This window comes from Amblyraja radiata, chromosome 1, assembly GCF_010909765.2.
Source record: "Amblyraja radiata isolate CabotCenter1 chromosome 1, sAmbRad1.1.pri, whole genome shotgun sequence".
In the NCBI taxonomy this organism is placed as follows: Eukaryota; Metazoa; Chordata; class Chondrichthyes; order Rajiformes; family Rajidae; genus Amblyraja; species Amblyraja radiata.
Genome location: NC_045956.1, coordinates 120103181 through 120118583, shown reverse-complemented (window position 1 = coordinate 120118583; position 15403 = coordinate 120103181). Strand labels below are relative to the sequence as shown.

Genomic DNA, 15403 nt, shown 5'->3' with positions numbered 1-15403 from the left:
GAAGGTGCTCCTTAGGTTGACCAATGTGTCATGGAAGGGGTGAACTGTATTGTCCAAGATGCTCCACAGTTTGAGGAGCATCCTCCCCTCCAAGACCAACTCCAAAATCAATCGAACTCCACTCCCAGGACAGAGCCAGCCTTCCTGATGAGCTTGTGCAAGAAGGAACTGCAGATGCTGGTTTAAACCAAAGATAGACTCAAAAAGCTGGAGTAACTCAGTGGACAGGCAGCATCTCTGGAGAGAATGGGTGACGTTTCGGGTCGAGACCCTTCAGTCGAAAGCTCTCCAATGCTGCCTGTCCCGCTGAGTTACTCCAGCCTTTTGTGTCTATTCCTGATGGCTTGTTGATTCTGTTGCGTCCGCGGCCACCACACAACAATAAGCAACCTCAGCAACTATGGTCTTCTGTGGACTATGAATTACGGTTGCACTGCGAAATTCAGGTTTGTCACTGTAACGCTTGCCTCGTATCGCGGTTATTAGTTTATTGTAGTTTCGATTATCTATGTGTCATTTCATTTGCGGGCCTGTTAAGCTGCAAGTAAGAATTCCATCGTCTCGTAGTCGGCACAATTAAACACTCAGAGAAATATTTTGCAATAGGAGTCAAACAATCACGTGCGTTTGAAATTCATATTGATTTCTTGCTATTCTTTTACAAAGTCAGAAATAGAAGTCGGGGAAGGAAAATACGGTAGATTTCTCTCGATGAACGCCGTTTCCATATCCTGACTACCCTGTGGTCAGCGTCTGCTTCAAGCGTTGAACACAGGACCTAATTTAAATCATATTTCCATTCCTTTAAATAACCAAAACGTTTTAGAACATTCAGAGTTCTGCGTAGACAGCATAAAGCATTACATTTACTCCTTATATTTACCTGAAAAAGCCATTGGAAACGTCCATTCATAACCGAGTGCGCACTCACCAATCGGCTTCCTCTTCCTGGTGCGTCTTTGAATATCTTCCCAACAGCCAGATTTCCTCCATCTCTGATAACTGCTAAAACAAAAAGCTAATATCGTAAGGATCCTAGTATAGGGGACAAATCACTTCTGTCTTTAGACTCTCCAAAGAAAATTAAATCAAAATATTATAATTTCACAATTAATGCCTCTATTTGAGTACCACCATCGCACAATTAGCCCAACAGACGAGTTGCTTTCAGGACACATTTTGCTGCGAACCAGTGTCCCAAGTAGAGATCTAGCTGTGGAGTGGATCGGTGCGCAGCTCGGCGTGAGATGTGGTCTGCTGTCTCTGGGGATGGTTAATTGTACACTCGCTAAATAGTGGCAGTGCTTGACGAGGTGGATGTGTTTGGCCGTGAACTGATACCTCATTCATTGCGTTGGTTGCGCCGGCTGGATCCTCCTGGACGGCTTTCGTTTGGACATTTGCTCGCCTCGCCCGCCTTCATTTACTCATAACTCGGAGAGAGCGGCAGACATGGCGCAAAGTGCAGCCCGGGCGGGGTAGCGGGCGCTGCTGACCAACGAGCGCGAGGCCGTAGCGCGCGGGTTCCGGGGGTTTAAACCGGCCTGCGTTCGAAACCGCCGCCATGAGCAACATCTACATCCAGGAGCCGCCCAGCAGCGGGAAGGTAACGTAACGCAGCGCAGCGCAGCGCCGTAACCCGGGGCACGGACCCTCACCCCTCACCCCCAGCGTCTCACTGTCGCTGACTCCTGCAAACTACCTTCATGTTCGGCAGTCGGACTGAAGGGTCCGGTATAGGCCAGTTACAAATTGGCCCAGTGATCATACATTTTGCTTGAATTCTGAAGCCTTCATTAGTCTGGGTTAATTGGCCTCGGTAAATTCTCCCTATTGTGCAGGGGGTAGATGCGAAACCGGGATAATAGTCTGAACGAGTGATCGTTGGTCGGCGTGGGCCGACGGGCCTTATCTATAATTCAATCAAAAGAGCAAGGAGTTTTGTTACAAACTTATAAAACATCAATAATGCCACAATTGGAGTATTTTGTGCGGTTCGTGTTGCCACAGTATAGGATTGACAGGATTGCATTAGAAACATAGACATAGAAACATAGAAAATAGGTGCAGGAGTAGACCATTCGGCCCTTCGAGCCTGCACCGCCATTCAATATGATCATGGCTGATCATCCAACTCAGTATCCCATCCCTGCCTTCTCTCCATACCCCCTGATCCCTTTAGCCACAAGGGCCACATCTAACTCCCTCTTAAATATAACCAATGAACTGGCCTCAACTACCTTCTGTGGCAGAGAATTCCACAGATTCACCACTCTCTGTGTTAAAAAATGATGGAGATGGAGCATATTGATTATGTCTTGTCTTGTGGTCATTACTCCCGAAGAGTCCACCAGGGAGTGTACTTGAAGTATCCTAGGGACATTATATGCATTTACCAAGCCAATTAACCTACAAACCTGTACGTCTTTGGAATGTGGGAGGAAACCGAAGATCTCTGGGAAAATCCACGCAGATCACGGGGAGACAGCACCCGTAGTCGGGATCGAACCCGGGTCTCCGCCACTGCATTCGCTATAAAGGGCCTGTCCCACTTGCGTGTCCTCGGGACGCAAATTACGCAACCTCGTGGTCGCGTTCAGGCGCACGGGCATCGTATGGCAGCACGGGGCCGGTCCCACTTAGAAGCACGGAGGGGTATGTAGTTGTGCGCGACATCGCGCGGGGCTCCAAAATTTTTGTAGCGAACAAAATCTTCGCGCGTCAACGGCCTGTCGCGTAACTGACGGCCAAAGTGGGACAGGCCCAAGACCCTGGCGTGACGCAACATCTCACCTCCAACAGCAGCAGAAGCAGGCAAATGATCGCTGAAGTCGGCCTTGGGTTCACGGCCGTTGCGGTCCAGATCCGCCCCCACTTCTACTCCCAGAGCGGGGCCAAGAAAATTGAAGATGGACATAAAATGCAGGAGTAACTCAGTGGGACCGGCAGCATCTCTGGAGAGAAGGAATGGGTGACGTTTGGGTCAAGACCCTTCTTTTCAGACTGAAGAAGAGTCTCGACACGAAACGTCACCCATTGCTTCTCTCCAGAGATGCTGCCGGTCCCACTGAGTTACTCCAGCTTTGTGTCCATCTTCAAATGACGTCACGCGCTCCAGACGGCTGTGCGTACGCATGAAATCGCGTGAGACCTTCGCGGGACCGTCGCGACAACGCGACCACGAGGTCGCGTAATTTGCGTGCCAAGGACACGTAAGTGGGACAGGCCCTTTAGGAAGCAACTCTACCGCTGCGCCACCGTGACCGCCCGAGACTTCGTAGACTGGGCTTATTTCCTTGAGAAGGCTGGGGAATGGAGATAAACATTTGAAATATATGAAATTATGATGGGCATAGATAAAGTAGATAGGCTTTTACCCAATACAGATGCATTTATAACCAGAGAATATTGGGTGAAGGTAACGTTCAGTTTTAGAGAAGGTCTAAGGAAGATTTTCTGCTCCTACTCAAAACCTGGATGAAATTTAAAAGGCACTGCCTGAGAAGGTGGAGGGAGGCATTCTCACAACATTTAAGATGTATTTGGTTGAGTCCCTGAAATGCCTTTGCATAGAGAACTAATAGCTGTGTGGAAAAAGAGATTGGTATAGATGGGGTAACACATGATTGACAGACACACAATGGGCAGAAAGGCCAGTTTTCATGCTGTGAATGAGCTGCAGAAAAAATGCTTGCTTCTATTCCACAAAGGCAATGTCCATTTCAACTGTCCATTTAGGCAAAGAGATGGTATTATAGCTATTGCTATATAGGTGCAATGTCAAGAAGGAAAGGAGGAGGATTTGGCCATTGACACATCACATGCTCTTCGTCTCTTCAATGACTTCCGATTTCCAGGCCCCCACTCCCTCATCTTTACTATGGATGTCCAGTCACTCTACACCTCCATCCCCCACCAGGAAGGTCTTAAAGCCCTCAGTTTCTTCCTCGACCGCAGAACCAGCAAATTTTCATCTATTAACACTCTCCTCTGCCCAGCAGAGCTGGTCCTTACCCATAACAACTTCTCCTTCAACTGCTCCCAATTCCTCCAAATCCAAGGCATAGCTATGGGCCCCAGCTATGCCTGCCTCTTTGTAGGGTACGCCGAACAATCACAGTTCCACGCGTACACTGGCCCTATCCCCGAACTCTACCTCTGCCGTATTGACGACTTCATTGGTGCTACTTCCTGCACTCATGCAGAACTCACTGACTTCATCAACTTCATGACTAATTTCCATCCTGCACTCAAATTCACTTGATCCATCTCTGACATCTCCCTACCATTTCTAGGTCTCACTGTCTCCATCACAGGAGACAGACTACTGACTGACATCTATTGCAAACCCACTGACTCCCATAGCTATCTTGACGACACTTCTTCCCACCCTGCTTCTTGTAAAGACTCAATCCCCTACTCCCAATCCCTCCGTGTATGCCGCATCTGCGCCCCGGATGAGGTTTTCCATACCAGGTCATCGGCAATGCCCTAATTCTTTAAGGAATGGGGGTTCTCCTCTTCCATTATAGATGAGGCTCTCACTAGGGTCTCCTTGATATCCTGCAGCTCCGCTCTTGCTCCCCCTCCCCCCTCTCATAACAAGGACAGAGTCCCAATTGTCCTCGCCTTCCACCACATCAGCAGTTGCCTACTGTATATAATTCTCCAACATTTTTGCCACCTCCAATGGGATTCCACTACTGGCCACATCTTCCCATCTCCACCCCTTTCTGCTTTCCACAGGGACTGTTCCCTCCACAACTCCCTGGTCAACATCCCATCCCAGTTACTTTCCCCTGCAACCGCAGGAGATGCAACACCTGTCCCTTTAACACCTCCCTCGTCTCCGTCCAAGGACGCCGACAGTCTTTTCAGGTGAGGCAGAGGTTCACTTGCACCTCCTCCAACCTCATCTACTGTATCCGCTGTTCCACATGTCAACTCCTGTATATCGGCAAGGCCAAGCGCAGGCTCGGCGATCGTTTCGCTGAACACCACCCACTCAGTCTGCCTTAACCTACCTGATCTCCCGGTTGCTCAGCACTTTAACTCCCCCTCCCATTCCCAATCGGACCTTTCTGTCCTGGTCCTCCTCCATTGTTAGAGTGAGGCCCAGCGCAAATTTGAGGAACAGCATCTCTTTTCTTGCTTGGGTAGCACATACCCAGCGGTATGAACATTGTCTTCTCTAACTTCAAGTAGCCCTTGCTTTCCCGCTCTCTCTCTCCATCCCCTCCCCCTTCCCAGTTCTCCCACCAGTCTTAATGTCTCCAACTACATTTTATCTCTGACATCAGTCTGAAGAAGGGTCTTGATCCGAAATGTCACCCATTCCTTCTCTCCAGAGATGCTGTCTGTCCTACTGAGTTATACTAGCATTTTGTGTGTACCTCCTATAAATATAATCACTATTCATACTTCTGTACTTTAATGAATAGAGCCAGGATTTTGCCATGAATGCCATGTGCCTTTTCATGCCTTTTTTGATGATTTCAGGAAGATAATGCCCTTTTCACGATTGAGTGCCTAAATCAGCCTTTTTTTGCCATGCTGACAAGCCCCATCTGCCCGAGACTCGTGGGGGCGGGAGCGTCTACCTTCCCATGCAGGTCTATAGCACCTGCCCACTGCCCATAAACAGGGGTAGAAATAAGTTTTTCTCAACTGAAGCATATTCTGTCTGAATGACGGCATAGTTTAACACCAGATAATTTCAACAAAATGCTAGTAATTATGTGCAACCAGGCAACTTTGGTCATTTAATGTAGTATACCTTTATAATTATCATTTTTAACCATATTTTGGTGCAGGAAAGAAATGCATTTTTATATCAATAGATGCCTTTTTTGTAATTTCTATTATGCCTCTTTGCCAGCCTATTTCAGAGAATTTTATCGCCTAAACATCCTGGCTCTACTAATAAATATAAACTGCTCAACCTTTCCTCACACATTGACCTCGGCATTTCAGGAACATACTAAATGAACCTTCCCTGCATTGCCTCCAATGCAACCTCATTTTCCTTGAATATAGAGATTAAAAAAAACAATGTACTCCAGGTATGGCACCCTGTGAAGTTGTATCAAAGCCTCTGCTTTTATATTCCATACCCCTTGCAATAAAGTATAATGTTTGAAATTATTATGTTTCAATTCAGTTATTATGTTTATTATCATTTATGTTTGAAATTAAACATTGATAACTTTTTGAGTTTCATATGATTCCCATATTTATTTGTATCATGTTCAAGAAGGAACTGCAGATGCTGGAAAATCAAAGGTAAACAAAAGTGCTGGAGAAACTCAGCGGGTGCGGCAGCATCTATGGAGCGAAGGAAATAGGCAACGTTTCGGGCCGAAACCCTTCTTCAGACTGAGCTTCAGACATCAGTCTGAAGAAGGGTTTCGGTCCAAAATAGAAACATAGAAAATAGGTGCAGGAGGAGGTCATTCGGCCATTCGAGCCAGCACCGCCATTCATTGTGATCATGGCTGATCATCCCCTATCAATAACCCGTGCCTGCCTTCTCCCCATATCTCTTGACTCCACCAGCCCCTAGAGCTCTATCTAACTCTCTCTTAAACCCATCCAGTTACTTGGCCTCCACTGCCCTCTGTGGCAGGGAATTCCACAAATTCACAACTCTCTGGGTGAAAAAGTTTTTTCTCACCTCAGCCTTAAATGACTTCCCCTTTATTCTAAGACTGTGGCCCCTGGTTCTGGACTCGCCCAACATTGGGAACATTTTTCCTGCATCTAGCTTGTCCAGTCCCCCTCATCCTTCTAAACTCCAGTGAATACAAGCCTAGTCTTTTCAATCTTTCCTCATATGACAGTCGCGCTATCCCAGGGATCAATCTCGTGAACCTACGCTGCACTACCTCAATCACAAAGATGTCCTTCCTCAAATTAAGAGACCAAAACTGTACACAATCCTCCAGATGTGGTCTCACCAGAGCCCTATACAACTGCAGAAGAACCTCTTTACTACTACACTGAAATCCTCTTGTTATGAAGGCCAACATTCCATTAGCTTTCTTCACTGCCTGCTGTACTTGTAAGCCAACTTTCAGTGACCGGTGTACAAGGACGCCCAGGTCACGCTGCACCTCCCCCTTACCTAACCTAACCCCATTGAGATAATAATCTGCCCCCTTGTTTTTGCCGCCAAAGTGGATAACCTCACATTTATCTATTATACTGCATCTGCCCACTCACTCAACCTGTCCAGGTCACACTGCAACCTCCTAACATCCTCTTCACAGTTCACACTGCCACCCAACTTTGTGTCATCCGCAAACTTGCTAGTGTTGCTCCTAATTCCCTCTTCCAAATCATTAATATATATGGTAAACAGTTGCGGCCCCAACACCGAGCCTTACGGCACTCCACTCGCCACTGCCTGCCATTCTGACCCATTCACTCTCACTCTGTTTAAATAATAATTTTTTTCTCTCTTTTTCCTTCTGACGTGGATAACCGTACATGTTACTCCGCCAACCTCAGGCCCATTCATTAAATCTATCGATATCTTTTGCAGCTTCTTTATGTACTCTCAACTTACCAACTCACATTTCAGCACATTTGTTCTGGTGCAACAATATAAAAGAACATAAGAAACAAACAAAAGTAGGACAATTCTACTGTTCATTAAGGTCATGGTTAGTCCTTGGTGTTGTTAAAGGACTACTGGATGAATTCTGCTGCTCTCGAATACTGTTGGATTGTCTTGGCATTTGACTGAAGGGGCAAATATTTGCTTGTTTTGTTAAGTTGAAATTCACTGATATGCTGTTTTGTGCTCAGTCTCTTGTTCTTAATTCTTCTCTCATTACCTGTTGATTGAGACAAAGTTTGAATAACGGGAATGTGATAGATGGTTTGATTGGAGGAATGGGAGACCTAAAATGTTTAATTGTCATATTCCAGCCATAGAACAATTAAATTCTTACTTGCTGCAGTTCGCAGGCCCATTAATGCAATAGCACACAACTAAATATACAGTATTCAATACATTAATAGTAGGTAAGCAGCCTAGAGGTCCGTAGTGCAACCAAAGTAAGGTCCATAGTACATCATAGTTGCCGAGAGGGTTATGGTTAGGGTGTATTGTTCAAGAGTCTGATGGTTGCTGGGAAGAAGCTGTTCTTGAACCTGGAGGTCATGGTTTTCAGGCTCCAGTACTACTTCCTATTGGCAGTAGTGAGATTCTGACTTCTGCTGGATGTTTGTTTTCTTGGCCAGGTAGTTTTGCAGCTTACTTCCCTTTGCCATTAAAGGTTCTCAAAGGTTCACTGACCTTTACCTCATTCTCTGCTCCCCAGTTTGTATTCATGTGCATACTCCTGGCCTTGCCTGGCCACACTGTTCCTCTTGTCTCAATCAAAATGGTTGGAGGTATTGTTTACCCAAATTCTGGCCAATATGTTGAATTAGTGAATGTAATTGTACAATGCTTCTTTGTCTCTTTTCCTTCAGACAATGATTACATTATCTATCATGACTTAGAGAGTAATATTAACAGCTAGTTATGTGACATATTAGAATGGTATTTTATGTTGAAGCACATTATGGCTCCGACTATATTTTCATTCTGGGATTTTAATTTTCAGGTTCTTTTGAAGACCACAGCAGGAGACATTGATATCGAATTATGGTCAAAAGAGGCACCAAAAGCATGTAGAAACTTTATTCAACTCTGCATGGAAGGTATCTTTCAAAGATTGCAATATTTAATAAAATTATTTTGTTATCCCAACCATTTGCTGAAATGTAACAAAAGTATATATGTGTTTTTACAATACTGGGTACAAAAAGTGTGACATCATACGCAAAACTGAGGTTCACAAATAAATTATTTCATCATGATTCACATTAATCAAAAACCCTCACAGCGGCTGTACATGACAGGGAGAGATAGTTCATGAAGTTTGAGAACATTTCATTAATGGACAAAATTCCTTGTTTAACATGTGTTCCTATGTGTTTTTTTACACTTTATATTTGGTATCCACCATAACAACCGTTACATGAAATTTAGATAGGCATTTTTTTCTAAAGCATAAAAGCTGATTTCTTCACTTTTGTTGTTTTTCAACATACAAATGTACTTTCTTGCTATAAACACGGAATATGTGACCAAATGAGCAATATTCCTGTTATCTACTGAAACGTGTGTTACGCACATTATACAGTGTCCAATGAAAGTAGCTCCTGTTTCTTTCAGTATTTTTTTTTTTTTAATTTCTTTCTTATGTTTTGAATAAACTTTATGGAAGTAATTGTCCATACATAATAAGAGACTGCAGGTACACCATTTGATGGAAATATAGCTACTGCAAAAGGCTGGTGTTACGCGTGTGATGGTGGACACCTAAAATATTCACTAATTTTGGCATGCAGCAGCTTTTACAGAATCTTGATATTAAGGTTACTTTCTACTCATAATTTAATTATCTATTGAGTTCTTCAAACTAAAAAAAATTCAATCTCCTTGGGAAGTTCTTTGTGTGGTGTAACGGCAGTTACTGTAAAATAGGGTGGACACCAATAGTAACCACCGTTGGACTCTTTGAAATATGGCCATTCAGAGCACTTAATGCCAAATTCATCAAATGTTTTGCTTATTACTGCAAAACATGCATCTCTGCAAAGCAACAAACTTGAAAATGTTTTGAATTATAATTAAATTAATGCAGAAATTGCCTATTTCATTGTCATAGCATGTCACATTTTTGGTGTCCTAAAAATCGATATTTTTGAGATATAAACTGGTTGAATCAGGGAATTAATTTAATTCCTAACTTGGTTTTATCTCTACTATCTCTTGCACATTTGAGTAACAATCCCTGAAAATTTAACACCATGCTACTTGAAACAGTGGAGATATGACATTTTTAATGTTCTGTGCTGAAATCTCTCCAGTATTGTAAAAATACACATATGATCATGTAAATGGTTCTAAAGAATATTTGTGCACTTAATTTCAATTTCCATATGCAAGTTGTATCATCAGCAATTATCAACATTAAAATAATTTCTGATAATGGTTTAAATGTATTTTTGTGGTTTCTAAATTTAGAATGTTGTGACAGAAAAATTGCAAGTTGTGGTATTCTGTGAGCACTTGCATTCATTGTTTTCACTATCAGATAGCTCGGAAAGTGCCATTGAAGAAGCGTTTAGATGGTACCTAATGTTGCCACTGTGCACATGCGGTGGAGGTAGTGAACATCGGTGGTGGTGAATGGTGTGCAAATCATATGGGCTGCTATGTTAAGCTTGAATATTGTTGGAGCTGCACTCATCCAAGCAAATAGAGATATTGCATTATGCTCATGATGTGTCTCATGTAAATGATTGGAAAACATTGGGAAGTCAAGTGGTTTACCGCAGTTGACGATGTGCTCTTATATGCACCTCCGCACTGAGGTTCCTAGTCAGAAACTAAATCCTGCAAAGCTAACAGGGTGAGGATAAAAAGTATAAGGGTAGGATAAAAAAAAACTAATACAGGTGCACAACCTTTTATCCGGAGTTCCGGAAACCGAAAAGCTCCGAAAACCGGACATTTTTCCCAGGATGTCGTCTGCACACCAAAGTTCGCGTTGGTCAACCCAGGTCTGTACTACTGTAGCGGCTGCCTCCTCCCCGGAGACCGGGAGACACTTAAACATCTGTAAATCATTGCTTAAATGTTAGTCAGTTAGTTTGGAGGGCTTTTATGTGAAGGGGGGGGGGGGGGGGTGAAGGGGGAAACTTTAATTCTTAGTCCCCTACCTGGTCGGAGAGGTGGGGAGCGGGCAATGCCTTACCGGGTCGCCGTGCAGTAAGCTCCGGAGCGCTGTTGCCGCCGACTCCCAAGCGGAGCTGGGGGCTGCGGGCGTCCGGCCGTGGGCGGCGCCGGTTGGAGCTCCGACCCCGGCAACTCTACCCCTGGCTGCGCGGCGCTCCAAATCCAGCGCCGCCCGCGGCCGGACGCCCGCAGCCCCAGCTCCGCGATGTTGTGTGTCGGCGGCCACAGCGCTCCGGAGCTTACCGCACGGCGACCCGGTAAGGCATTGCCCGCTCCCCGCTGGTATCCCAGCGCTGCGACGCAGCCGACTCCCAACATCGCGGAGCTGGGGCTGCGGGCGTCCGGCCGCGGGCGGCGCTGGATTTGGAGCGCCGCGCAGCCAGGGGTAGAGTTGCCGGGGTCGGAGCTCCAACCGGCGCCGCCCACGGCCGGACGCCCGCAGCCCCCAGCTCCGCTTGGGAGTCGGCGGCAACAGCGCTCCGGAGCTTACTGCACGGCGACCCGGTAAGGCATTGTCCGCTCCCCGCCTCTCCGACCAGGTAGGGGACTAAGAATTAAAGTTTCCCCCTTCACCCCCCCACCACATAAAATCCCTCCAAACTAACTGACTAACATTTAAGCAATGATTTACAATGATTCCCCGGTCTCCGGGGAGGAGGCAGCCGCTCCAGACTTTTCAAGCCGCCCGCGCTACCCACCTAATCTACGCTAAAAATCTTCCATTCGGAAATCCGAAAAATTCCGAAATCCGAGAAGTGTCTGGTCCGAAGGCTTTCGGATAAAAGGTTGTGCACCTGTAGTACAAGAAATCTACAGGCTAAACTGTGTGTAGAGGAAAAAAAAAGAAATTTATAATGTTGATCTTTCAGTAGAATTGTATTCCTAAAGCTCATTTACCCAAAATACTCTATTTTTGGCAAATGGCAACCTCCCCCACAAAGCTCCTTCATTCCCCCCTTCCAGCCCATAAATAAATAATCTGAGGTATTGATGGTAGAGGATTAGATGATGATGTTGGTGACTGTCAAGAATCTACAGTTAGACTGCAGCTGATGTAGTTTAGGCATAAATCTGAGATGTTATTTGCCATGTAACAATTGAAGTCTAAATGTTGATCTGCATCTTTCTGCATGCATTAGGCACAGAGCACTATTCATTGAGCAATAGTGAGAACACTGAATGTTTTTGAAGGAAATAGAAAGATAGACTAATTTAATGATTTAGAGCTTGGAGCTCTAGCCTTGGGTTGCTTTGTTACCAAAGATGAAGTGCTAGTTATCAAAGGCATATGTTGAAACATGATAGTGGTATATAAAGCTGAAAATGGTTGTTGGGGGATTGTAATGCAAAGATATATTTGAAGCCAAATACAAAGATATCAAGTTGTATGCATTGGAGAGTTAAGTTAAAGATCGGTTGTGTTGGGATGATTGGATATTGGGACAAGCTGACTTTCATGAAAGATTAATATTATAAGGCCAACAAGGAGACATCACAACAATTGACTCGAGCGATGGAAGAGTAATGTAAATGTTTTGATGATAGTGCAGCTTTATTTACAGAGTTGGAAATAAAGGTGATGGACTAAAGTACAGTACCTCATATTTTGCTTGGGTAGCCTACCACACAATGGTATGAACATTGAATTCTCCAATTTTAGCGGGACAGGCAGCATCTCTGGAGAGAAGGAATGAGTGATGTTTCGGTTGAGACCCTTCAGTGATTTATTTATCTTATTTATTGTGTATGAAGGAATTGCAGATACTGGTTTAAACTGAAGATAGACATAGGGCCGGCCTTAAGCCGATTTGACCGATTGCTCCCAATTGGGCCCCGCGCACTAATGTTCCGCCATCCGGATTTTTTTTTTAAAACGAACATGTATAACACCCGCTGCACGGCCATCAGACACAAACGTTTTGTTAACTAGTACTGTTAGCACTTCTTAACAGCAAGTAGTTAACAAGTTGTTATACAATGTCATCAATGCATCCATCTACATTCCTCAGTAAATGTAATTGTATTTTGATCAAGTATTTATAAAAAAAATATTCCTTTGAATAAAATTCACGCGATGTTATTAATACTTGTTTAAAACACCATTACATTTACTGAGGAATGTAGATCGACGACACATTGAGAATTTCCTAAACTCACCATTATGAGTGAGGGCCCCGGACCCACACCAGGAAGAAGGGGCTTCTTCCTGGTGTGCAGCAGGTCATTCACCTACCGACCCACGTTGTGTCTCTCTGTATTTTGCTCTCCCCCTCCCTCTCTCTCTCCCGCTCCCCATCTCGTCTCTCTCTAGTTCTCTCACTCCCTCTCTTTCACCCTGTCGCCTCGGCATTCCCGGAATCATTGATGTTTAGCGGTAGACAGAAATGCTGGAGAAACCCAGCGGGTGAGGCAGCCGCCTAGCCCGCTGAGTTCCTCCAGCACTGTGTTTTTTGTTTGGCTCTGAAGTTGAAGGTGGCTCAGCAGGACGGGCAGCGGCTCTGGGGAGAGGGTGCGTTTCTGGTTGAGACCCTTCTTCAGACAATCACAAGTACTCTCACCGACGAGAGTTCAGTTCAGTCTGAAGAAGGGTCTTCTCTCCAGAGTCGCTGTGCTGCCTTTCCTGCTGAGTTACTTCAGCTTTATGTCTATCTTCAATTTCAGAAAAATACAATTTCTCACGGGGGGCTTATAACGTTTCTAAACCCCTCTGCGACTCTCTAAACCCCCTCTAAACCCCCATATTCCCCTTCTGAATGCTTCTGAACCCACCTGAAGCCCTCTAAACATCTCTAAACCGTTTAAACCCCTCTAAACTAGGAGGCTGCAAGGTGACTTGGATAGGCTGGGTGAGTGGGCAAATGCATGGCAGATGCAGTATAATGTGGATAAATGTGAGGTTATCCACTTTGGTGGCAAGAACAGGAAAGTAGACTATTATCTGAATGGTGGCCGATTAGGAAAAGGGGAGATGCAATGAGACCTGGGTGTCATGGTACACCAGTCATTGAAAGTAGGCATGCAGGTGCAGCAGGCCGTGAAGAAAGCGAAAGGTATGTTAGCATTCATAGCAAAAGGATTTGAATATAGGAGCAGGGAGGTTCTACTGCAGTTGTACAGGGTCTTGGTGACCACACCTGGAGTATTGCGTACAGTTTTGGGCTCCTAATCTGAGGAAGGTCATTTTTGCCATTGAGGGAATACAGAAAAGGTTCACCAGACTGATTTCTGGGATGTCAGGACTTTCATATGAAGAAAGACTGGATAGACTCGGCTTGTACTTGCTAGAATTTAGAAGATTGAGGGAGGATCTTTTAGAAACTTACAAAATTCTTAAGGGGTTGGACAGGCTAGATGCAGGAAGATTGTTCCCGATGTTGGGGAAGTCCAGAACAAGGGGTCACAGTTTAAGGATAAAGGGGAAATCTTTTAGGACTGAGTTGAGAAAAACATTTTTCACACAGAGAGTGGTGAATCTCTGGAATTCTCTGCCACAGAATGTAGTTGAGGCCATTTCATTGGCTATATTTAAGAGGGAGTTAGATGTGGCTAAAGGGATCAGGGGGTATGGAGAGAAGGCAGGTACAGGATACTCAGTTGGATGATCAGCCATGATCATATTGAATGGCTGTGCAGGCTCGAAGGGCCGAATGGCCTACTCCTGCACCTATTTTCTATGTTTCTATGACTGCGTCCAACTGCTGTCTGGTTCGTTGATCGGTTTGCTAGATATGAACTGTTTTGGGAGAGAAAAATGCTCACGGCAGACCAAACGTGTTAAACAGAAATTGGTCAGACATTGAGCTTTACACAGTGAGAAATCATGTGAAATAATCACTGAATTTTATTTTAAATGAATGTACCTGCATGTTATATTGTTTATTTTAGAGAAACAACCAGATAGTCTACTGAGTTCGCACCGACCAGCGATTTTCGTTTTCCTATTTGACAATTTTATTTGGCGGCCAATTAATCGCTGTCTCTAAGGGGGTTGCATCCAATCACCAACCAGCTTGCCTTAAAATTCCCGTCCAATCAACAAATAGTTCTCCTCCTGTCCAATCAGCCGCTGTCTCCAAGGGCATTGTGTCCAATCACATAATGCAGGTTAATGGTAATTAGCTGCTACGGTGAAGGTTGGAAGCCAGCGGAGCTACTGACAGTCAAACAGCAGCAGGAGACATTCAGACAGTGCATAATCCATAGCACCTAGTGTACAATTTCATAATATATACACTAAATTACTGGGCTGACAGACCTTGGCTGGGAATCTGGGGTTCACCAAAATTGTTCCCAATTGGGCCCCGCACCCCCTAAGGCTGGCCCTGGATAGACACAACGCTAGAATAACTGCAGGACAGGCAGCATCTCTAGAGAGAAGGAATGGGTGAAATTTTGGGTTGAGACCCTTCTTCAGACTAGTTAGGGGGAAAGGGAACAAGAGATCTAGACTGTGATGTAGAGTGATATAGGACATGAATGAAAGATGCAAAAAAGTGACGATAATAAAGGAAACAGGCCATTGTTAACTGTTTGCTAGGTGAGAACAAGAAGCTGCTGCGACTTGGATGGGGGAGGGATGGAGAGAGAGGGAAGTTAAATATGAGA

At 44.8% G+C, this 15403-nt stretch overlaps 2 protein-coding genes across 2 annotated transcripts in view; one reads left to right on the top strand and one right to left on the bottom strand.

Moving 5' to 3' along the window:
* The window catches only part of srek1ip1 (SREK1 interacting protein 1), a 34438-nt gene extending 33429 nt beyond the window's left edge, over nt 1–1009 (bottom strand). Inside the window, exon 1 of the mRNA XM_033029902.1 lies at nt 884–1009. Coding sequence (XP_032885793.1) covers nt 884–896 — 13 coding nt within the window. The 5' untranslated portion in view covers nt 897–1009. The remainder of the gene's footprint in view (nt 1–883) is intronic.
* Nucleotides 1010–1178: 169 nt separating this feature from the next.
* Nucleotides 1179–15403, top strand: part of cwc27 (CWC27 spliceosome associated cyclophilin) — a 199290-nt gene continuing 185065 nt past the window's right edge. Inside the window, exons 1-2 of the mRNA XM_033029888.1 lie at nt 1179–1606; nt 8616–8712. Of these exons, the coding sequence (XP_032885779.1) occupies nt 1565–1606; nt 8616–8712 (139 nt within the window). The 5' untranslated portion in view covers nt 1179–1564. The remainder of the gene's footprint in view (nt 1607–8615; nt 8713–15403) is intronic.